Genomic DNA, 17605 nt, shown 5'->3' with positions numbered 1-17605 from the left:
CCTTCTAACTGGTTATCCAGTTGCCAGGTCTCATATCTTTATGGTGATCACCCAGAATTTCTAAGTCTTAAAGATGTGGGTTCCAGGTCTCTACCTGTTTCTCAACTGGGAAATGAGATCAGGTGGGAATTTTCAAATTCCTGATCAAAGGAAAGCAACAGGGTACACAGTCCCTGATACTCACCATGGTGCTCGATGCTTAGTAGGTGCTCTATTAAATGTGATGAATGAATAAATGAGTTTCTTATTGGTACCACAGATATTCCCCTAAAGCTCAGTCTCCTTTCAAATGGAGCTTATATAATAATTCTGTGCACTAAAATGTCTGATGCTTATAATATTTTTAGTTGGCATTTAAGTAAGACACAGACAAGATGACAGGGCACCAGCAACAAGGACTCTAGGTGTGTATACACATGACTGGAAACAAGTAAGTGGGCAGTTAAAAGAGCCCTCAAATTTGGGGACTTCCCTGGCGGTCCAGTGGTTAGGACTCCGCACTTCCACTATAGGGGCACGGGTTTGATCCCTGGTCAGGGAAGTAAGATCTTACATGCTACACAGCCAAAAAAAAAAAAAAAAAGAGCCCTCAAATCTACCTGCAGTGAGAGTCTACAGATAGATCTCCCATCGGTAATACAAAATATCTACCTTCCAGAAACTTGCCAAACTACTGCCCAATACTTAGCAAACGTTTGGGTGAAACAAATCATGAGGGAGGACTGCTGGAAGAACATGCATTCCCTTCCTTAAATGAGAGACTCTAAAGTCTATCCCAGGATTAAGCCAGCAGAGCTGTGGGCCTGGATCACACTGCTCTGACACCGGCAGAACTGTGGGCCTGGATCACACTGCTCTGACACCGGCAGAACTGTGTTCACTGAACTGCGTGTTGGTTTAATGGCTCTGGCTGACACTAATGAACACTCTAAGAAGGGTCATTAGAAATTAATCACGGACTTCCTTGGTGGTCCAGTGCTTAAGAGTCTGTGCTGCCACTGCAGGGGGCACGGGTTTGATCCCTGGTCGGGGAACTAAGCTCCCGCATACCGCGCAGCACAGCCAAAAAGTAAAAAATTAAAAAGAAATGAACTTCTATCAACTAACACGACATTGTTAATCAATATAAAAAAAAGTAAAAAAAAAAAGTAAAAAAAAAAGAAATCAATGGCTGTGTCAGCTACAAATTGGCACTTGCCATCTACCTCTACAAGGACTAAATCACATGCTGCTGCAGCTGCTGACTTTCAACTCCCCCTGAAAGGAGTTCAGGGTGGAGAGCAGAAATGAGGCCCTCCGTGCTCTGGGAAAAACTGGCAGAACAGGTCTTCAGATAGCCACATATTTTCAGGAGACCATTTTATGAGCCCAATTCTTGCATCTCCTCGTATCTGGAAAAGCACTCAATTCCTTCATGGTGACGTCTGCTCCTCGGGACTAGCAGTAACCTTCACGAGACTAGCAGAAACCTTCGGCAAAAAAATATGTGCTTGATTGCATATACTCCCCCTTCACCAAAATCACATATATACTGACCTCCCCCATTACGTCTTTGGAGCAGTTTCTCAGAGCTACCTGAGATGCTGTCTCCCGAGCTATAGTTCTCATTTTCTCCCAAATAAAACTTAACCCTCAACTCTCACACTGTGCATTTTTTTAAGTCAGCAGCTGTCAGGAACATTAATGCTGCCAGGAAGTTGTTGACGACATTGTTTATACCACACAATATCTTCTTGATCGGCCAGAGGAGGAAATTTCTGATGGAAATATCAAAAGGAGCTGCTCTTCTGAGTGATCTGTGTCTGCCTCACGCCCCAGACTGTGGCTCCTTCTCTGCCTTGCCTGCTTAGAAGCTTGGAGCCAAAAGCTCAGAGCAGGAATACTGGATGTTTTTACAGCATGCAATTTGTGTTCTTTCATTTCATTTTTTCCTTCCCAATATTTTCTTCTTTACTATAATTTCTTTGTGCTCTATTTCTGTAAGGTATCTTCAACCCTTTAAAAAAATTCTATAGAGTATACAGAAGTCAGTCAATGCTTTTATTGATAAAGGTGATAGCCTGATTATTACTAAGACCTAACATCACACCTTAGACCTCATAAGAAAGTAGTTCCATTCATAGCAAGGAAGACAATTAGCAAAATAATTACACAAAGACCTAGTGACATTTCCATTGTTAATGCTGATAAACTGTTTAAGATTAGATGCTCAATTCAGTGATTATTAGTCTCTATAAGTTAATGTATATTTCCGTATATGCACATGATACAATGTGGCCTGCATCTCTCAGGTTGAACCTAGGTTCCACTCATGTCTTTAGTCAAAATAAGATCTACTTAAACTTGCAATTAAGTACATAATTACATTTCATGCTCACACTGACATATATGCTGCTGGTAATCTGTGGACTCCTATAATTGCCCTCTGGCCCCCCTCCCCCAGATCTCCAGGGGATGGATACGGGAATGAGGGGCACCATGCAAGCTCCCGCCTGGCTAGGGCCAGGAATTCTGTGCTTCCTCAACGTCCTGCAAGACTGCTCTTTTGCAAGTTTCTATCACAGAGCTCTGCTATTATCTCTTCTATAAGAACCTCCAGGCTGAGGCCCTGATTCATTTTCTTCAAGCTAACATGACCCAAAACCCTTTTGTGATGACCTTAGTAGTTGTTCTCTTCCGAATAAGGACAGTAGTTAATAAGGTTTTTCATTGCCCTAAAATCAGAACTGGTATGTTCCAGGCTGAGCTCAGAAGCAACAGGGAAAACAAAAACTCAAGACTTCGTTTTCAGTGAGATAAGGAGGGAGATTAATTTGCAGATAACAAAATACATGTAAGGGCTTCCAAAAACAGCAGAGACCGGGCAGAAGCCAAGGAGGGAAAAAGTGAAGAGAACAAGCATGGAAAGTAGGAGGGGGGTGCTCTTGGGGGCAGTGTCTCAAAAAGCTCAGGCAGAAAATCACTTCCTGAGGGTCAGGGACTCACCCTTCAGTGCATCGGTACACTTGGGAACTAGGGTGAGCAGGGCTGGCTTCCTTGGTTCGGAGAAGCAAGGGAGGTGAGGCTACAATTATATAGAATCACACAGATGAGCTGTGTGTGCAGGAAGCTTTCTGTTTCTGTAAAGCAGCGGAGAGAGCCTTGACTCTCCCAAGTGAATCACGGGAATTATTGTTATTGAGAAAAGTGACCATTTTTCATCCCTAAAAAATGTTAAGTGAAGCAACCGCCTCTATGAAGGAAGACCACAAAGTAGAAGTTGAGGAAGAGACAACAGGAAGAGAGGAAATGTGAGCTGGGAAGAAGGGAAAAAAATCCAGAGAAATGAAGACAAAACGGGGAGGAACACAAAGGAAAATAGGCACCTTGGAAAGCACAGGAAGGGAAAAGGAGAATTGAAGTGAGATGGAAACAAAGAAAGAAGTTAAAAAGATTAAAGACCAAGGGGGGAAAGTGGGGCGGGGTGGTGGTGGTGGGATGAATTGGGCGATTGGGATTGACATGTATACACTGATATGTATAAAATAGATAACTAATAAGAACCTGCTGTATAAAAAGAAAATAAAGTTCAAAAAAAAAGATTAAAGAGAATGACAGAAACCAAAGTGAGATAAAAGGAGAATCAATAAATATATAACTAGAGTTCTCAAAAAAGGAAACTAAGCCAAAGGACTAGAACAAATCCTTCAAGTATAATCTATAAAGATAGAAGAACCCTTGATGGGACTTTCCTGGCAGTCCAGTGGTTAAGACTCTGCACTTCCAATGCAGGGGGAGCAGGTTCGATCTCTGGTCGGGGAACTAAGATCTCATGTGCCCCGTGGTCAAAAAATTAAATACATCAACACATCAAAAAAAAAAAAAAAAGATAGAGGAACCCTTGAAAGGTACACTGTGTGCCAAGGAAAACTAACCCAGGGTGGTTACTAATGAGACAGGGGACAACAAGGTAAAAAGATCGAATCACTTATATGGGGGAAGAAAATCAACCAGTCTCAAATTTCTCTCTGGTAACATTCAATCCCTGCAGATCATATAGCAAGAGCTACAAGACATGCAAGAAAAGAAAACGGATGTCAAGGATTTTACGTTCAACAAAACTGTCCTTCAAGCATAAAGTTTACAGGCCAACAGCTTTGAATATACACAAGTTCGCAGAATATTGTTCCTATGACCCTTCTTGAGGAAACTACTGGGAGATGAATTTCGGTCAACCACGAGACAAAGGCAATGCTAGAGCAAAAGGACTGGGGCTGAACAGATACATTCAACTTTAGAACAATGTCTAAAACTACTGTGGCGATTAGAGTGAAGAAAGAGAATGTAAACGTTACACAGCCATGTAGAAATGACATGCTAACCAAAATTGGGGTTGTGGGAAAGAAACTGGGATACAGGATATATTCATTAACTGCCTCATCTGTATACCTGGGAGTTCCAAGGTTATCATTTAAAACTGGCAAATCATGTAACTGAAGTATAAGAGTCTTTAACAGTATAAAAATAAACATTATTGTAGATAAGATTACTGACTGAAATCAGGGGAGTAAGGGGGGGAGCAACTATCTCTGTCAAATGTTAAAACATAAAATCTCAATACAGTAAGTCCTCTACACACGAACCTTCAAGTTACGAACTTTCAAAGACATGAACGTGCCCCTGGATGCCAGCTGTTGTACTGTACTACTGTACTTTTCAAGGTACTGTACTTTAAAATTAAAAATGTTTTATTTTTTGTGTTTATTTGTTTGTTATGTATTATTTGTGTGAAAAGTATTATAAACCAGTTACAGTACAATACCACATAGCCGATTGTGTTAGTTGGGTACCTAGGCTAACTTTGTTGGACTTAATGAACAAACTGGACTTAATGAACATGCTCTCGGAACAGAACTTGTTTGTATGTAGGGGACTTACTGTAATTAAAACATTAACAGACAATCAAACCAATGAAACAAAACCAAACCTCCAGAAATAGACTCAATAGACATGTGAATTCAGAATTTAATTCAGGTGGCTCATGAATAGACAGACCAGTGGAACAGAAAAAAAAATCTCTATGGCCATGGGAATTTAACATATGTTGAATATAAGGGTAGCCTCTCAAATCCATGGAGAAAAGACACCACATCCAAAAGACACCAGCATTCATGATGCTGGGAACAACCAGTTAAGTCAAATGGAAAAATTTCAGTTGGACCCATACTAGGACAAAACTCAAGTAGATCAAATATTTAAATGGAAAAAAATTAGTACTGAACTATTAGACAAGAATATGAGAGAATTCCTTTATAATCTGGAGGCCTTTAAACATGATGCTTAATTTGTGTGATTATCTTCCTCTGTCACCTCACTGCAGAGGCCCATCTGAGCAGAATCCAGACCCAATAACCCCCTCACTGTCTGCTGCTTAAGGACCAGTCCTATCCTCCTTTATGTAGACAAAGATTCAAGACTGTTATACTCCAGCGAAGGCCAATGGAAGATTGAGAGTTTCTATCGGGAGCCTTTCTAAAGGACAGAAAAGAGCACCCTTCGGGCGATCTGCCTTAACAAGGGCCTCCAAATGGGAAAAAAAAAATCACTGAGCTGGGAAGGATGAGGGATCCTGGTTCCTCCAAGCTCCTCCTCAAGAAAAGCTGGCACTGGTGAAATCAAGAGTATAGAGTACATTCAACTGCAGGCAATTCTCTCCTTTTTTTGTTGGTGGTCAATTAAGAAAGTGAAAACTCAGAAGATGATTTGGTCAGATAAAAGGGGAATAACTTCATCAACATGTTAATGAGTAGAGATGGGATGAGATGGTAGGAGCTGGGAATTTTCTTTAAAAAGGAACTTCACCAGTAGAAAGAGTGTTTGCTATTTCAAAACGAGCATATTTTGTGGATGAGACTGGATACAGGGAGGCAGGCTTCTGAGGAAGCAGGCTTGTGAGCAAGCGGTTGGACGGCCAGATTTCCAGTAGAGAAAACTCAGAGATGAGTCAGGCATTAAGGAAATAGGAAAGAAGGGGTCTCATTTTCTAAATGTTTTGATCTCCCCCGAAACTACTAGAGCAAATTCATAGAGACAGAAAGCAGAATGGTGGTTGCCAGGGGTTGTGGGGAGAGAAGGGGAGTTAGTGGGTTTTTTTAAAATAGATTTTAGTTAGTTAGTTATTTTTGGCTGCGTTGGGTCTTCGTTGCTGCGCGCGGGCTTTCTCTAGTTGTGGTGAGCAAGGGCTACTCTGTTGCGGTGTGTGGGCTTCTCATTGCGGTGGCTTCTCTTGTCGCGGAGCACGGGCTCTAGGCACGCGGGCTTCAGCAGTTGTGGCGTACAGGCTTAGCTGCTCTGCGGCATGTGGGATCTTCCTGGACCAGGGATCGAACCCGTGTCCCCTGCATTGGCAGGCGGATTCTTAACCACTGTGCCACCAGGGAAGCCCGCAGTTACTGTTAATGGGTATAGTTTCAGTTTGGGAAGAGGAAACAGTTCTGGATATGGATAGTGGTGATGGCTGCACAACAATGTGAACGTACTTAATGCCACTGAACTGTACACCTATAAATGGCTAAAATGGTAATTTTATGTTATATATTTTACCACCATAACAAGAAAAAAGAATTTATGGCTCTTATATATCATTTTATGTACTCTTACCAAATTTAAAATAGTTGATACATTACTTACAAGAAAAATTCTGGAATTAATTTTAAAAGATGAAGTTAATGCTCAAAAAGGCAGAGAATTCTTAGAAACACTATTCAATTTCTGATGGCCTAACAGGCAAAAGAATAGTATCTTGCTTTAATGAGTATTTCCCTGGTAATTTGTAAGGTTGAACATCTTTTCATATGGATATAATTTGTTTTTATTCATTTCTAAATTGCCGGATCATATCTTTTACCTTCTATTCTACTGGGTTGACAATTTCTTATGAATTGTACATGCTCTTACAGAGCAAGATTTTGACTCTTATCTGCTACACTGCAGACTTTGTTGCAGATATTTCCTCCCAGTCTGCGCATTGTCTTTGAACTTTGTTCATAGTATCTTATTTATTTATTTATTTATTTTTGGCTGTGTTGGGTCTTCGTTGCTGCACACATGCTTTCTCTAGTTGAGGGGAGCAGGGGCTACTCTTCTTTGCGGTGTGCGGGCTCCTCATTGCGGTGGCTTCTCTTGTTGTGGAGCACGGGCTCTAGGCACGTGGGCTTCAGTAGTTGTGGCATGCAGTCTCAGTAGTTGTGGCTCACGGGCTCTAGAGCGCAGGCTCAGTAGTTGTGGCGCACGGGCTTAGTTGCTCCGCGGCATGTGGGATCTTCCCGGACCAGGGCTCGAACCCATGTCCCCTGCATTGGCAGGTGGATTCTTAACCACTGCACCACCAGGGAAATCCCCACAGTATCTTTTTAATATAAAAGACTTTTTGTCTGTTTCTATGAGTCCAATTTAGCTTTGACGATTTCTGTCTTGTTTAAGATTAAGAAGTCCCACCCCACTGCAAGATTACAAAAATACTCTCCTATAGGTGATTCCAGATCTTTTACAGTATAGAGCTATAACTCATCTGGAATTGATTTCTGTGTAACTTGTGAAGTAGAGATCCAGTTTCAGTTTTTTCAAAAGGGTCAGACCACTGTCCAAATACGATCCACTGAACGGTCCATCCACTGAACGGTCCATCCACTGAACGATTCCTGAATTGCCATAGGGCCCTTATTGTTTACTAGACAATTGCAAATCGGTCTAAATCAATGGATCTTGTATTTTCCTGCCCTCGACATGGGCTCTAGACTCACATGCACAGCACATTCCCATGGAATGCACAGGGCCACGTGTGTGCCCCTGCCTGGCTAGAGGCCTCTGCTTTCTCTCCCATGCTAGAAAGCGTACCAGAATAAGTGTAAGGAAAATTGCTGTCAATATGGGGATAAGCCTGAATTTGCTGTAATTTGTCTATAACAATGAGATAACTGGTCACAAACTTTGGTGCTTTAATGTGTGTTAAGCTCAGAATTCTTGTAAGGTTCCTCCCCCCTGATTGTGACATACCACTGTGTCTCAACACCATGGTCAGAGCCACTGGTCTAAAATGCAGAAGTGGGTCTGTAATTCTGATACAGCTGATGCCCAAGTGGGTCTCTCCCTACCGGGGCGCTGCCCTGGCAAGACTGGCGGGAACCTGATAGCACGTGAGTGACTGGGACTGTTGTTCCCCCTGAGCTCTGACTGCCTGAAAGACAAAGCGCTGGTAAAAACAGCAAGGAGCTGTTATCAGTTTAAATGAATTATTGCCAAACAGTTACAGTTATAATGTTACATCTCTCTGAGAGTTCTGTATGGTATACACTTCAAATATTTAAGTGAATTGAAAGTGATTTTGTTTTGAAACTGAGAATCGTGGCTTTAAAAAGACATATACCTTTACAACCCTGCACCGCTCTTCACTCCCCTTATTAACAAAAATGAAAGTATTTGTTCATTTGCTGTCACCAAGGGAGCATTTTTGCTGGGCCAGCAAACTCAAAATAGGTAAGCTGCTGCCTGTGCCCACCAAAAGCCAGGTGTGATGTTGAGGATGGCTGGAGAGGCCAGCTGTGACTCTCAGCTCACCTGTTGGACAAGAGTAGGTTTGAAGTTGATAATCTCCATTCCTGACTGGTCTAGAGGAGTGCTTCTCGAACTTCATAGTGCATATGAATCACCTGGAGATCTTGCTAAATGCAGATTCTGCTTCAGTGGGGCTGGGCTGAGACTGAGGTATGCCTTTCTAGCAAGCTCCCAGGTGACACCTATGTTTTTGGTGCATGGACCACATTCTGAGTAACAAGGCTCTAGAGCAGTGGTTTTTAAACTTCACTGCATCTTAGAACCACCTGGGAAGCTTTCAAAACTCCCTTGCCTGGGCCACACCCCATGCCAACTAATCAGAAAATCAGAATCCCTGGAGTGGGTTCCAGGACCCCAGTGAGAAGTCTGAGAACCAGAGGTCTAGCACAGTGGTTCTCAAACTGGTGGCTGAATCATGATCACCTGGAGGGCTTGTTAAACCCTTGTGCTGGACCCTGCACCCAGAGTTTCTGGTTCAGTAGGTCTGAAGGGAGGCCCAGGGATTTCATTTTTAACACACTTCCAGATGATGCTGATGGCACAGGGACCCCACACTAATGGTCAGAGGATTTATATGTCACGAATCTATCAATTTTGAGCCCCATAATTTCCCCTTTGCTCCCCTCTGATGGCAGCAGTTTCTTTTTCGGGTGGTGGGGCTTCTATGAGATAAAATGAATCTGTTACGGACTTCCCTGGCGGTCCAGTGGCTAAGACTCTGAGCTTCCACTGCAGGGGGCTTGGGTTCGATCCCTGGTCGGGGAACTAAGATGCTGCAAGCCATGCTATTCCGCCAAAAAAAAAGAAGAATCTGCTAGGAGAGGAGCATTTCCCCTTTCAGCCTGATGCTGCAATCACACTGGTCTGGGGTTATCTTGGGGAGGCTGCTGTGGCATGAGTCCACTGGTCTCCGGGCTCTAAAGGTATTTTTCCGCTTACTTCATACAGAAAGTGAGATGAGGGTGGGTAGAGCAATTAGAGAACAGTTCAAGGACAAGCTGTCTCAACTCTAGTGACTATACTTTCTGAACCGAAAATTAGGCCATACAATTTGAGAAATGACTTCTGGCCCCAGGGCCCAGGCCTCTTACAGACCGATGTGAGACATTCTGAGAAGTATAGTTTGGCTGCCAGCTATTGGAATTTGAGACATTTTGATGCTTTACAAGGACAAATATTTTATACTCAAGATTGCCCTGGAAAATTGGGGTTCTCATTCTCACCAGAAAAAAAATGGAAGTGTATTGGGTTCTACATCAGTAATTTGTAACCAGCAACACAGGTAACTAGTGCTTTTCATAAATCGTCTTTCAACAGGCCTGTGAAACACAGGCTAAAAACACAGCTGCCAGGCATGAACCATGTGGGCCAATCTCATCTAAAAAGAAAGAGCGTAGGACTTCCCTGGTGGCGCAGTGGTTAGGAATCCGCCTGCCAACGCAGGGGACACGGGTTCGAGCCCTGGTCCGGGAAGATCCCACATGCCACGGAGCAACTAAGCCCGTGCGCCACAACTACTGAGCCTGCGCTCTAGAGCCCGCGAGCCACACCTACTGAAGCCTGCATGCCTAGAGCTCATGCACCGCAACGAAGAGTAGCCCCTGCTCGCCGCAACTAGGGAAAGTCCATACACAGCAACGAAGAACCAATGCAGCCAAACATAAATAAATAAATTTATTTATTTTTAAAAAAATAAAAAGAAAGAGCACATCACTGGATGGATGGTCTCCACAGGACCAGTGATGCCCTACTGCGGCTTCCACGTCCAGCCCACAACAGTTTCATTTTCTCTGGCATTTGTGCGCTGGTGGCTACATCCAAGACCAGCTCCCCGGTGCAAGAGACCTCCAGGCAAATGTCCTCCCTGGGGTGTGGATTCACCATACCTTAGGCTTCCAAATCCGAAGCTTGTCCCTTCAAGTAAATGCTGCCAGTCCCATGGACTACTCCTACCAGTTTGGCTGGATACCAACAGGTGAAAAAGGCCACCTACTGGTTTATTCTCAGGCCATGAAGGGAGGTACCCTTGAGCCTTTGGAATTTGAGAAATGGCAATAGCACCCACCTCCATACTCAGAAACATGTTCTCTATGTTTAAAAACATCTTTGTTAACAGCATAAATATGATAATATTCACTGAGTTTGCTGAATATAAACAAAGGATTAATCACTGAGTTTGCTGAATATAAACAAAGGATTAATACAGAGTTTCCAAGAACAAAAACCTAAGAGTAGGTGCTCTCTTGCTGGACTAAGCTGCCTGACTTGCCTACCGGCCTGAGAATTCTCCCAGGTCTAAGCTGCAGTCCTACCTAGTCTCCCTTTCTAGATTTCGAAATATCCCTGGCTACGTTCTGCCAACTTTGGGCTTGACCTTATTTTTTTTTTTTTTAAGATATTTTTGATGTGGACCATTTTTAAAGTCTTTGAATTTGTTACAGTATTGCTCCTGTTTTTGTTTTGGTTTTTTGGCCACGAGGCATGTGGGATCTTAGCTCCCCAACCAGGGACTGACCCTGCACCCCCAGCATTGGAAGGCAAAGTCCCAACCACTGGACCGCCAGGGAAGTCCCGACCCCATTTTGTTTTAAAACAAAACTTAGCTTGGCTTTCTCAAGGCGAGGCAGATAAGCCTGGAAGGAAGCAGCTATCTGCCTCCTTCATGGACCCAGCAGGTGAGCTTCTCCACACCTGCAGGGAGGCTGGAAGGATTCATTTCCTCATCCCGACAATACTTACTGGGTCCCCACTATGTATAGGGCACTGTGCTGGGTACTGTGAGAGCTTAAAAAAAAAAAAGAAAAAGGTTAAGAAAAAGATAGGTTCCTTGACTTTGGGGATTTTATAGGTTCCTAGAAGAAATAAGATGAGTATTCATACAAATAGAAAACAAGACGGAATACGATACAAAGCCAAAAGCGGAGGAGAATCCAAATGTTCTGGGGGAGATGACTTCTAGCAGAGGTGATCAGAGATGCTCTCAGGCGGGTGGAACTGGGGACAGGAAAGAGGGGCCGGAAGTAAGGACAGCTTTATGGAGCACGTCTCCAAAAGTGTGCACTCAAAGGAAGACCAGGATTTTATCACACAGGGATGGACAAGGCCACTCCAAGTCAAAACTCAGGAGCACAGGTGAATGCCAGCAAGTACAGGTTATGTTCAAGAAACAGCAAGATCTGGTCTGAATGAAGCAAGAGCTGTGGCAAGGGGATCAGAGGAGGACCAGCCATGCGCACCTGGGCCAGGTCACACAGGGCCACGGGCTGCAAGCAGAACAAAGAGGTCATGGTTGATTTGGAGACACTGGGGAACTCAAGAAGATTTTTAAGCAGCAGAGTGCCCGATCACTCAGGTAGGAGTGGAGCAATGCAGGAAAAAGAGGCTGAAGGCAGGTTCCCTTTGGAGGCTGCTGCGAGAGTTCAGGTGAAATACCAAGAGCCTGAAATAGGGCTGGGTATGGGGATCAACATGCCCTTAGGAGACACAAAGAGAGATGAGCTTTACCATTTAAACTATTAATATAGGTCCAATCTCAACTGGAATCATAAGATATTTTAACTGTGAACACCTAGAGGTGCCTGCTAGTCAAATATTAAACAACCACTGTCTAACCAGGCCTTGAAAATGTGCTGGGTAAATGTGACCAAAGGTCCCGAGCTGGACAAACAGACTAGAGATCAAGTGGTCTTATGTTGAGTAAATGTTTGAGAAGGGATGGAGATCACTGCAGAGGTTCCTCTGAGTAATCATAAGGCAGGTCAGGAGCATGTGTTAGACAAATGAAAACCAACAAAGACGATCTCAATGGCAGAAATGAGAGCACTGACGAGCCCACTCAGTCTGGGACATTCCCCATCCGGGATGTCCCGTGAAAGATGAAAGGCACAAAGCCCCTCCAGCAAGCCAGGTGGGGAGGGCTGTCACAGTGGGAGCCTGTCATTTCTCAGAGACACCTGATGAGACTTGACGCCCTGCTTTGTGACTTCCCCAACTGAACAGTAACCCCAGAGGTTTCTCCTCAGCCTTCCACCCCTCTGGCCTCTCTTCAGCATCTCACTGAAGAGCCTGAGGTTCATCACAAACTTGTTACATAGTAAACAAGGTTTTTAAATAGGATGAGAGGCTTTCGCTTTTTTAAGTAGGAAGAGTAAAATTAAAAGCTATTTTTCAGGGCCAAAGAAAATCAGGCATTTTGCTTCAAATAAAACCTGGGATCTACCAAACACACGTGGAAGCAAACAGACTGGAGTTTGAATGCTGGCTCCACCACTCACCAGCTGTGTGACCTCAAGGAAGAGCTTGACCTTGCTGAACTTCAATTTCCTCATCTGTAAAATGACAGTTCCGCCCACCTCATGGGATTATCAGCGAGATGGACATGTAAGGTGCTCAGTGAAGGCCTGGGCTCACAGGTGGCCCTCCATGACCGCCCTTTTCTCCAAAGGACAGCTTTATACTCACATCTCCCAAGTCCCTGGGCATTGTTACAACTCTGTCCCCAGACCACCTTCCCTTTCCAGCCTTCTGAATCCTCTAGACTAGATGCCTCTGAGTTAGTCACCTTTGTCTTAGTCCTCACCTGCAGCCCCTCTTTCCAACATCCCACTGGGAACTATGACTTTGCATCAGATGTGACGAAATGCTTAAGAACATGAGCCACGTCCTCAGACCCCTGAGCTGGCATCCTGGTTCAGCCTCATACTAGCTGCGCGATCTTAAGGGAGTCACTTATCTTCCCCGGTGATGATAATTCCATTTGTCTCCAAGCTGCAGCACAGCTTCCTGAACCCAGGAGTCGTCTTCCAGGATCATGGTGGCGACCTCCTCCTCCTGGTCATCTTCCTCTTGAGGGACCTGGACTAAGGGGCTCAGGGGAGTGGTTACTCTCGGCACCTCTGAGGCCATCATCCACGTTCTTGGGGGAATCACTCAGGCTTCTAACCTTGACCTTCAGTCTTCTCCAGCCAGGCTCTCTGAGAGTTTATATGAGTTTTGCATATCAGATGCTAGGCACACTGGCTGGCCCACAAAAAGGATCCATCAATGCTGGCTAGGGTTACTATTAGTTCTTTCTCACATGCGTCCAGTCTCCTCCTCTTCCCCTGCAGTCCCCACCTTGGACCCACCCCTATCACTGCCCACCCAGCATCCAGACGGCTTCCTGGCTGCTCTCCTCCCTCCGGCCTCTCCCTCCTGTAATCAAACCTGCATCCTGTTGCTAAGCTCAGCTTCCTCCCATGCCCCTGGGGCCCTAGTTTAGAACTTGCTGAGGCCAAAGACATTTGGTCTAAGCCTCACCCAGCCCTCCCCCAGACCCTACTTCCTACCGCTTCCTAAAAACACACTTTCCACTCCAATCAGCCAGCCTTCCTTATGGTCATCCGAACAATCCCACACCGGTCCACCCTTCTGAGCCTCAGCTCCACTGGGATGCCACACCCTCCCCCTGCCCCGCGCCTTGCCAAACCCCCCTCCAGCTCAACTCCTGCTCAAGTGTCACATCCTCTGTGAAGCCTTCTCTGACCTCTCCTCTCCCCACTCCGTTCCCTGAACATCCTAACAAAGGCAGCCATTGGTTCCCGGGGGTCCTGAAACAGTCCTAGGGGCACAGGTAGATCTGAAGTAAATATCTGGTAATCAAGGCAGTCCAGTTTACAACTGAAGACCAGAATGGAGGCAGAGTGGTTGAACGGCGTGCATGGGTCCCACAACGTATTAATAACACAAGAGACAAACATATTAACTGTTGCAAAAAGCTCAGGTTTGGAATTACTCTTTTAAGAGCCTGGGATGACTTTATACCACAGATAAGTCCCTAGCTATTAGCTGGCTTACTCGTCATTCACCTTGATTTCACAAAAATAATCACTTTTTTAATACAGGACTTGGTTTTTCTAATTGCTGGAACTTAAATATTTGGAAGTTTATTGCACAACCGGGTGAAAAGTGCCAAGGGGTGGTTTATGGGGGTCTTCAGCCCCTCACCCCATAACCTCCATCAGCTTCCCAACCGCTCCAACTACACACAAAAAAACTGCTAACTACGTAAATTTAGCTCTGAGAATAGTCCTCTTAGCCCCTCTTATACTGAAATTCTGGAACTGTCACTGCACACAACCAGGCCATTCTGGGGTGACAATGTGCTGATCACCTGCAGACAGAGTAGAGGGATGGGGCTGACCCGAACTCAGACCTGGATACCACCTTCTCCTCCTCTGCAAACACCACACTCTTCCATCTCAGAGGGGTGCTCCCACCCTCTCCCTACGAGGTTCTGCATCTCACCACTGTCCCGAAGGGTCTGGGTCAAATCTTCCACCAGGGCCACCGCCTCCTCGCTGCTCTCGGGCCGATGCTCTTGCAGCCAGGCCTGAATTTCCCTTGGCAGCACGGTCAGCATTTGCTCCTTGGTGTGCACCTCTGGCCTCAGCCAGCGCCGGCAGAGCTCTCGAAGACGGCCAAGGGCACCCTGTGGCCCTCCGGCCACCTCCTCATGGGGGCTGCCCTTGCCGGCGCTCTGGGGAAAGGGCTCCGACTCAGGGCCATCCTCCTGCAGCACAGCTTCCTGCACCCAGGAGTCGTCTTCCAGGATCATGGTGGCGACCTCCTCCTCCTGGTCATCTTCCTCTTGAGGGACATGGACTAAGGGGCTCAGGGGAGTGGTTACTCTTGGCACCTCCGAGGCCATCATCCACGTTCTGGGGGGGAATCACTCAGGCTTCTAACCTTGACCTTCAGTCTTCTCCAGCCAGGCTCTCTGAGAAGACAGCACCCTCCTCAAATTTCAACAAGGAGTCTGGCTAAGAATGAGAAAGAGAACTAGAATCAATAAGTAAACTGTCCTAAAACAATCTAACTCACAGCAGCCCAGATCAGGCCACCAAATGATTCTTACATCCGCAAATCAACAGAAGTTTCCTGTCCCTCTTAAAGGAAAAATGGCTTATTCCTGAAAACATCTCTATGGCAAGAGAAGTTAAGAAAAATCACAAGCACAAAAAATAGTGTATTTTTCTTTCCAAAAGACCAAAGCATGAGTATCAGAAATTCAAAGTCCTCGCAAGAACCCAGGACTGAGTTATCCTGCCCTAAGCCAGTTCAGACTTGCTGCAGAGTGACCTTGACCTAACATACAACTCAGTCACACAACCTCACTGACCACCTAACAAGTAGAGCTAATAACACCTATCCTTCTTATCTGAAGGGGACCTCTCAAGGATTTGCAAAGGATCAGATGTCAAGACACTTTGACGCTCACTGGAAGGAAGTAAATACCTCAACTGCATTACTACCATATTTTAAAATATGAAGTTTTAAAAGTTTGTACTCTTAGATCCACCCTTGGCCTCTCAGGAATTTATTTTTTAAAATAACCATCTTTGTAAAGAGAAATTAATTTGCAAGGACACACAACCATAGCATTGTTTCTAATTGCAAAAAAAAACTTGACACCTTAAAAATCCAGCAGCAGGAGAATGGTTAATTATGGCACATTCATACCGTAAAATGTATTAAAAACTATGCTAACGTGGGACTTCCCTGGTTAAGAATCCTCCTGCCAATGCAGGGGACACGGGTTCGAGCCGTGGTCCGGGAAGATCCCACATGCCACGAAGCAACTAAGCCCGTGCATCACGACTACTGAGCCTGTGCTCTAGAGCCTGAGAGCCACAACTACTGAGCCCGTGTGCCACAACTACTTAAGCCCGCGCGCCTAGAGCCCATGCTCCCCAACAAGAGATGCCACCGCAATGAGAAGCCCGCTCACTGCAACGAAGAGTAGCCCCCGCTTGCAGCAACTAGAGAAAGCCCGCGCACAGCAACAAATACCCAACACAGCCAAAAATAAATAAATTAAATAAATAAATAAACAAAATTTTTAAAAAAAACTATGCTAATGTAATAATGGCTACACTTTGAGGGACTGTTACTGAGAAGGGGCTCAGTGGAGCTGTAAATGTTCTATATCTTGATTTGACAATGGTTGCATAAGAGCATACATACGAAATTTAAGATTTGTGCACTCTGCTCTATGTATTTTTTAAAATTTTAAAATTATGCTGACAATTATTATTATTTAAAATAATCCTCATAATATGAAAATTAATGGATAAAAACAAAACCAGCAAGGCAGAAAAACCATAGACACAGTATGACCCCAATTCCTTTTAAAAATGAACACATACACAAGGAAAAAAAAAACCTGAACAGAAATTCTACAAAATGTTGAGAGCAGTGAAATTACAAATTATTTAAAATAAAGACTAAAAGGCAATGAAAAGTTATTTTTAAAAATCATCACTACATCGTAGACTCATAACCCCACACACAAAAAAAATAGGCAAGGAAAAACTTTTTTTTAAAAGAACAAAAAAGAAAAGCTAGTGGAAACACCGAAGCTCTCAATATGTATTCACCAAATGGCTAAAAGAAACACAGGTATAACACAACTCTTAACTGGGAGCCCGGGAAAACCGTTCCTAGTCAGTTAATTTGCTGTCTCACCTGGGGCAAGCCACGCCCCCTCTGAAGCTCAGTTTCCCCATCTGTAAAATGAGCTGCTCGGGATGTCGTCCACTGTGCCTTCCAGTCTAAACTCTGCGCCCATGGTTGGATGTACACGGAGCTCACCGCTAGGGAGAAGAGTCCATGTCCGGTCGCTGAGCCAACCGGGCACCTAAACCGGGAGAGCGGGGGCCCGCGGGACGGGGACAGAGCCCCCGACGCCCCTCCCCCAACAGGGCTGCCCGCACTGGCTCCAGGCCCGTTATCCCCTTGCCTCGGGCTACTCTCCCGGCCCGCGCGGCTCCAGCTCTGGCTCTCCGGGCTCACCTCTCCAGAGACCAGATGCCAATCCCGCGGTCGCTCCGTGCGCAAAAGGGCCCCCGGGCACTGCCCGGCCCCTCCGGAGTCAAGGTGGCTCAAGCCCGAGGGGCACCGAGAACAATGGACGGGAGAGGCCCGCCCTCCGCCGCGCTCATTGGCCACCGAGAACTGCACCTGGAAACTCTGC

General features: G+C 45.2%; 1 protein-coding gene across 5 annotated transcripts in view; it reads right to left on the bottom strand.

Moving 5' to 3' along the window:
• ZSCAN2 (zinc finger and SCAN domain containing 2) overlaps positions 1-17538 on the bottom strand; it is a 23228-nt gene extending 5690 nt beyond the window's left edge. The window contains exons 1-3 of one of the 5 annotated variants that reach the window (XM_082388371.1): positions 17425-17532; positions 17098-17225; positions 14878-15392 (exon numbers count right to left, since the gene is read on the bottom strand). In XM_082388371.1, the coding sequence (XP_082244497.1) occupies positions 14878-15283 (406 nt within the window). In that variant the 5' untranslated portion in view covers positions 15284-15392; positions 17098-17225; positions 17425-17532. Of the gene's footprint in view, positions 1-5506; positions 13566-14877; positions 15393-17097; positions 17226-17424 lie in introns of those variants that run through there. The other 4 variants (XM_082388372.1, XM_082388374.1, XM_082388370.1 and 1 more) reach the window with 4 other exon arrangements.
• Positions 17539-17605: the final 67 nt, after the last annotated feature.

Source organism: Balaenoptera borealis, assembly GCF_965194805.1.
Source record: "Balaenoptera borealis genome assembly, chromosome: 3".
NCBI classification, from domain to species: Eukaryota; Metazoa; Chordata; class Mammalia; order Artiodactyla; family Balaenopteridae; genus Balaenoptera; species Balaenoptera borealis.
The sequence above is the reverse complement of the archived record's forward strand: the minus strand, read 5'-3'. Positions and strand labels throughout refer to the sequence as shown.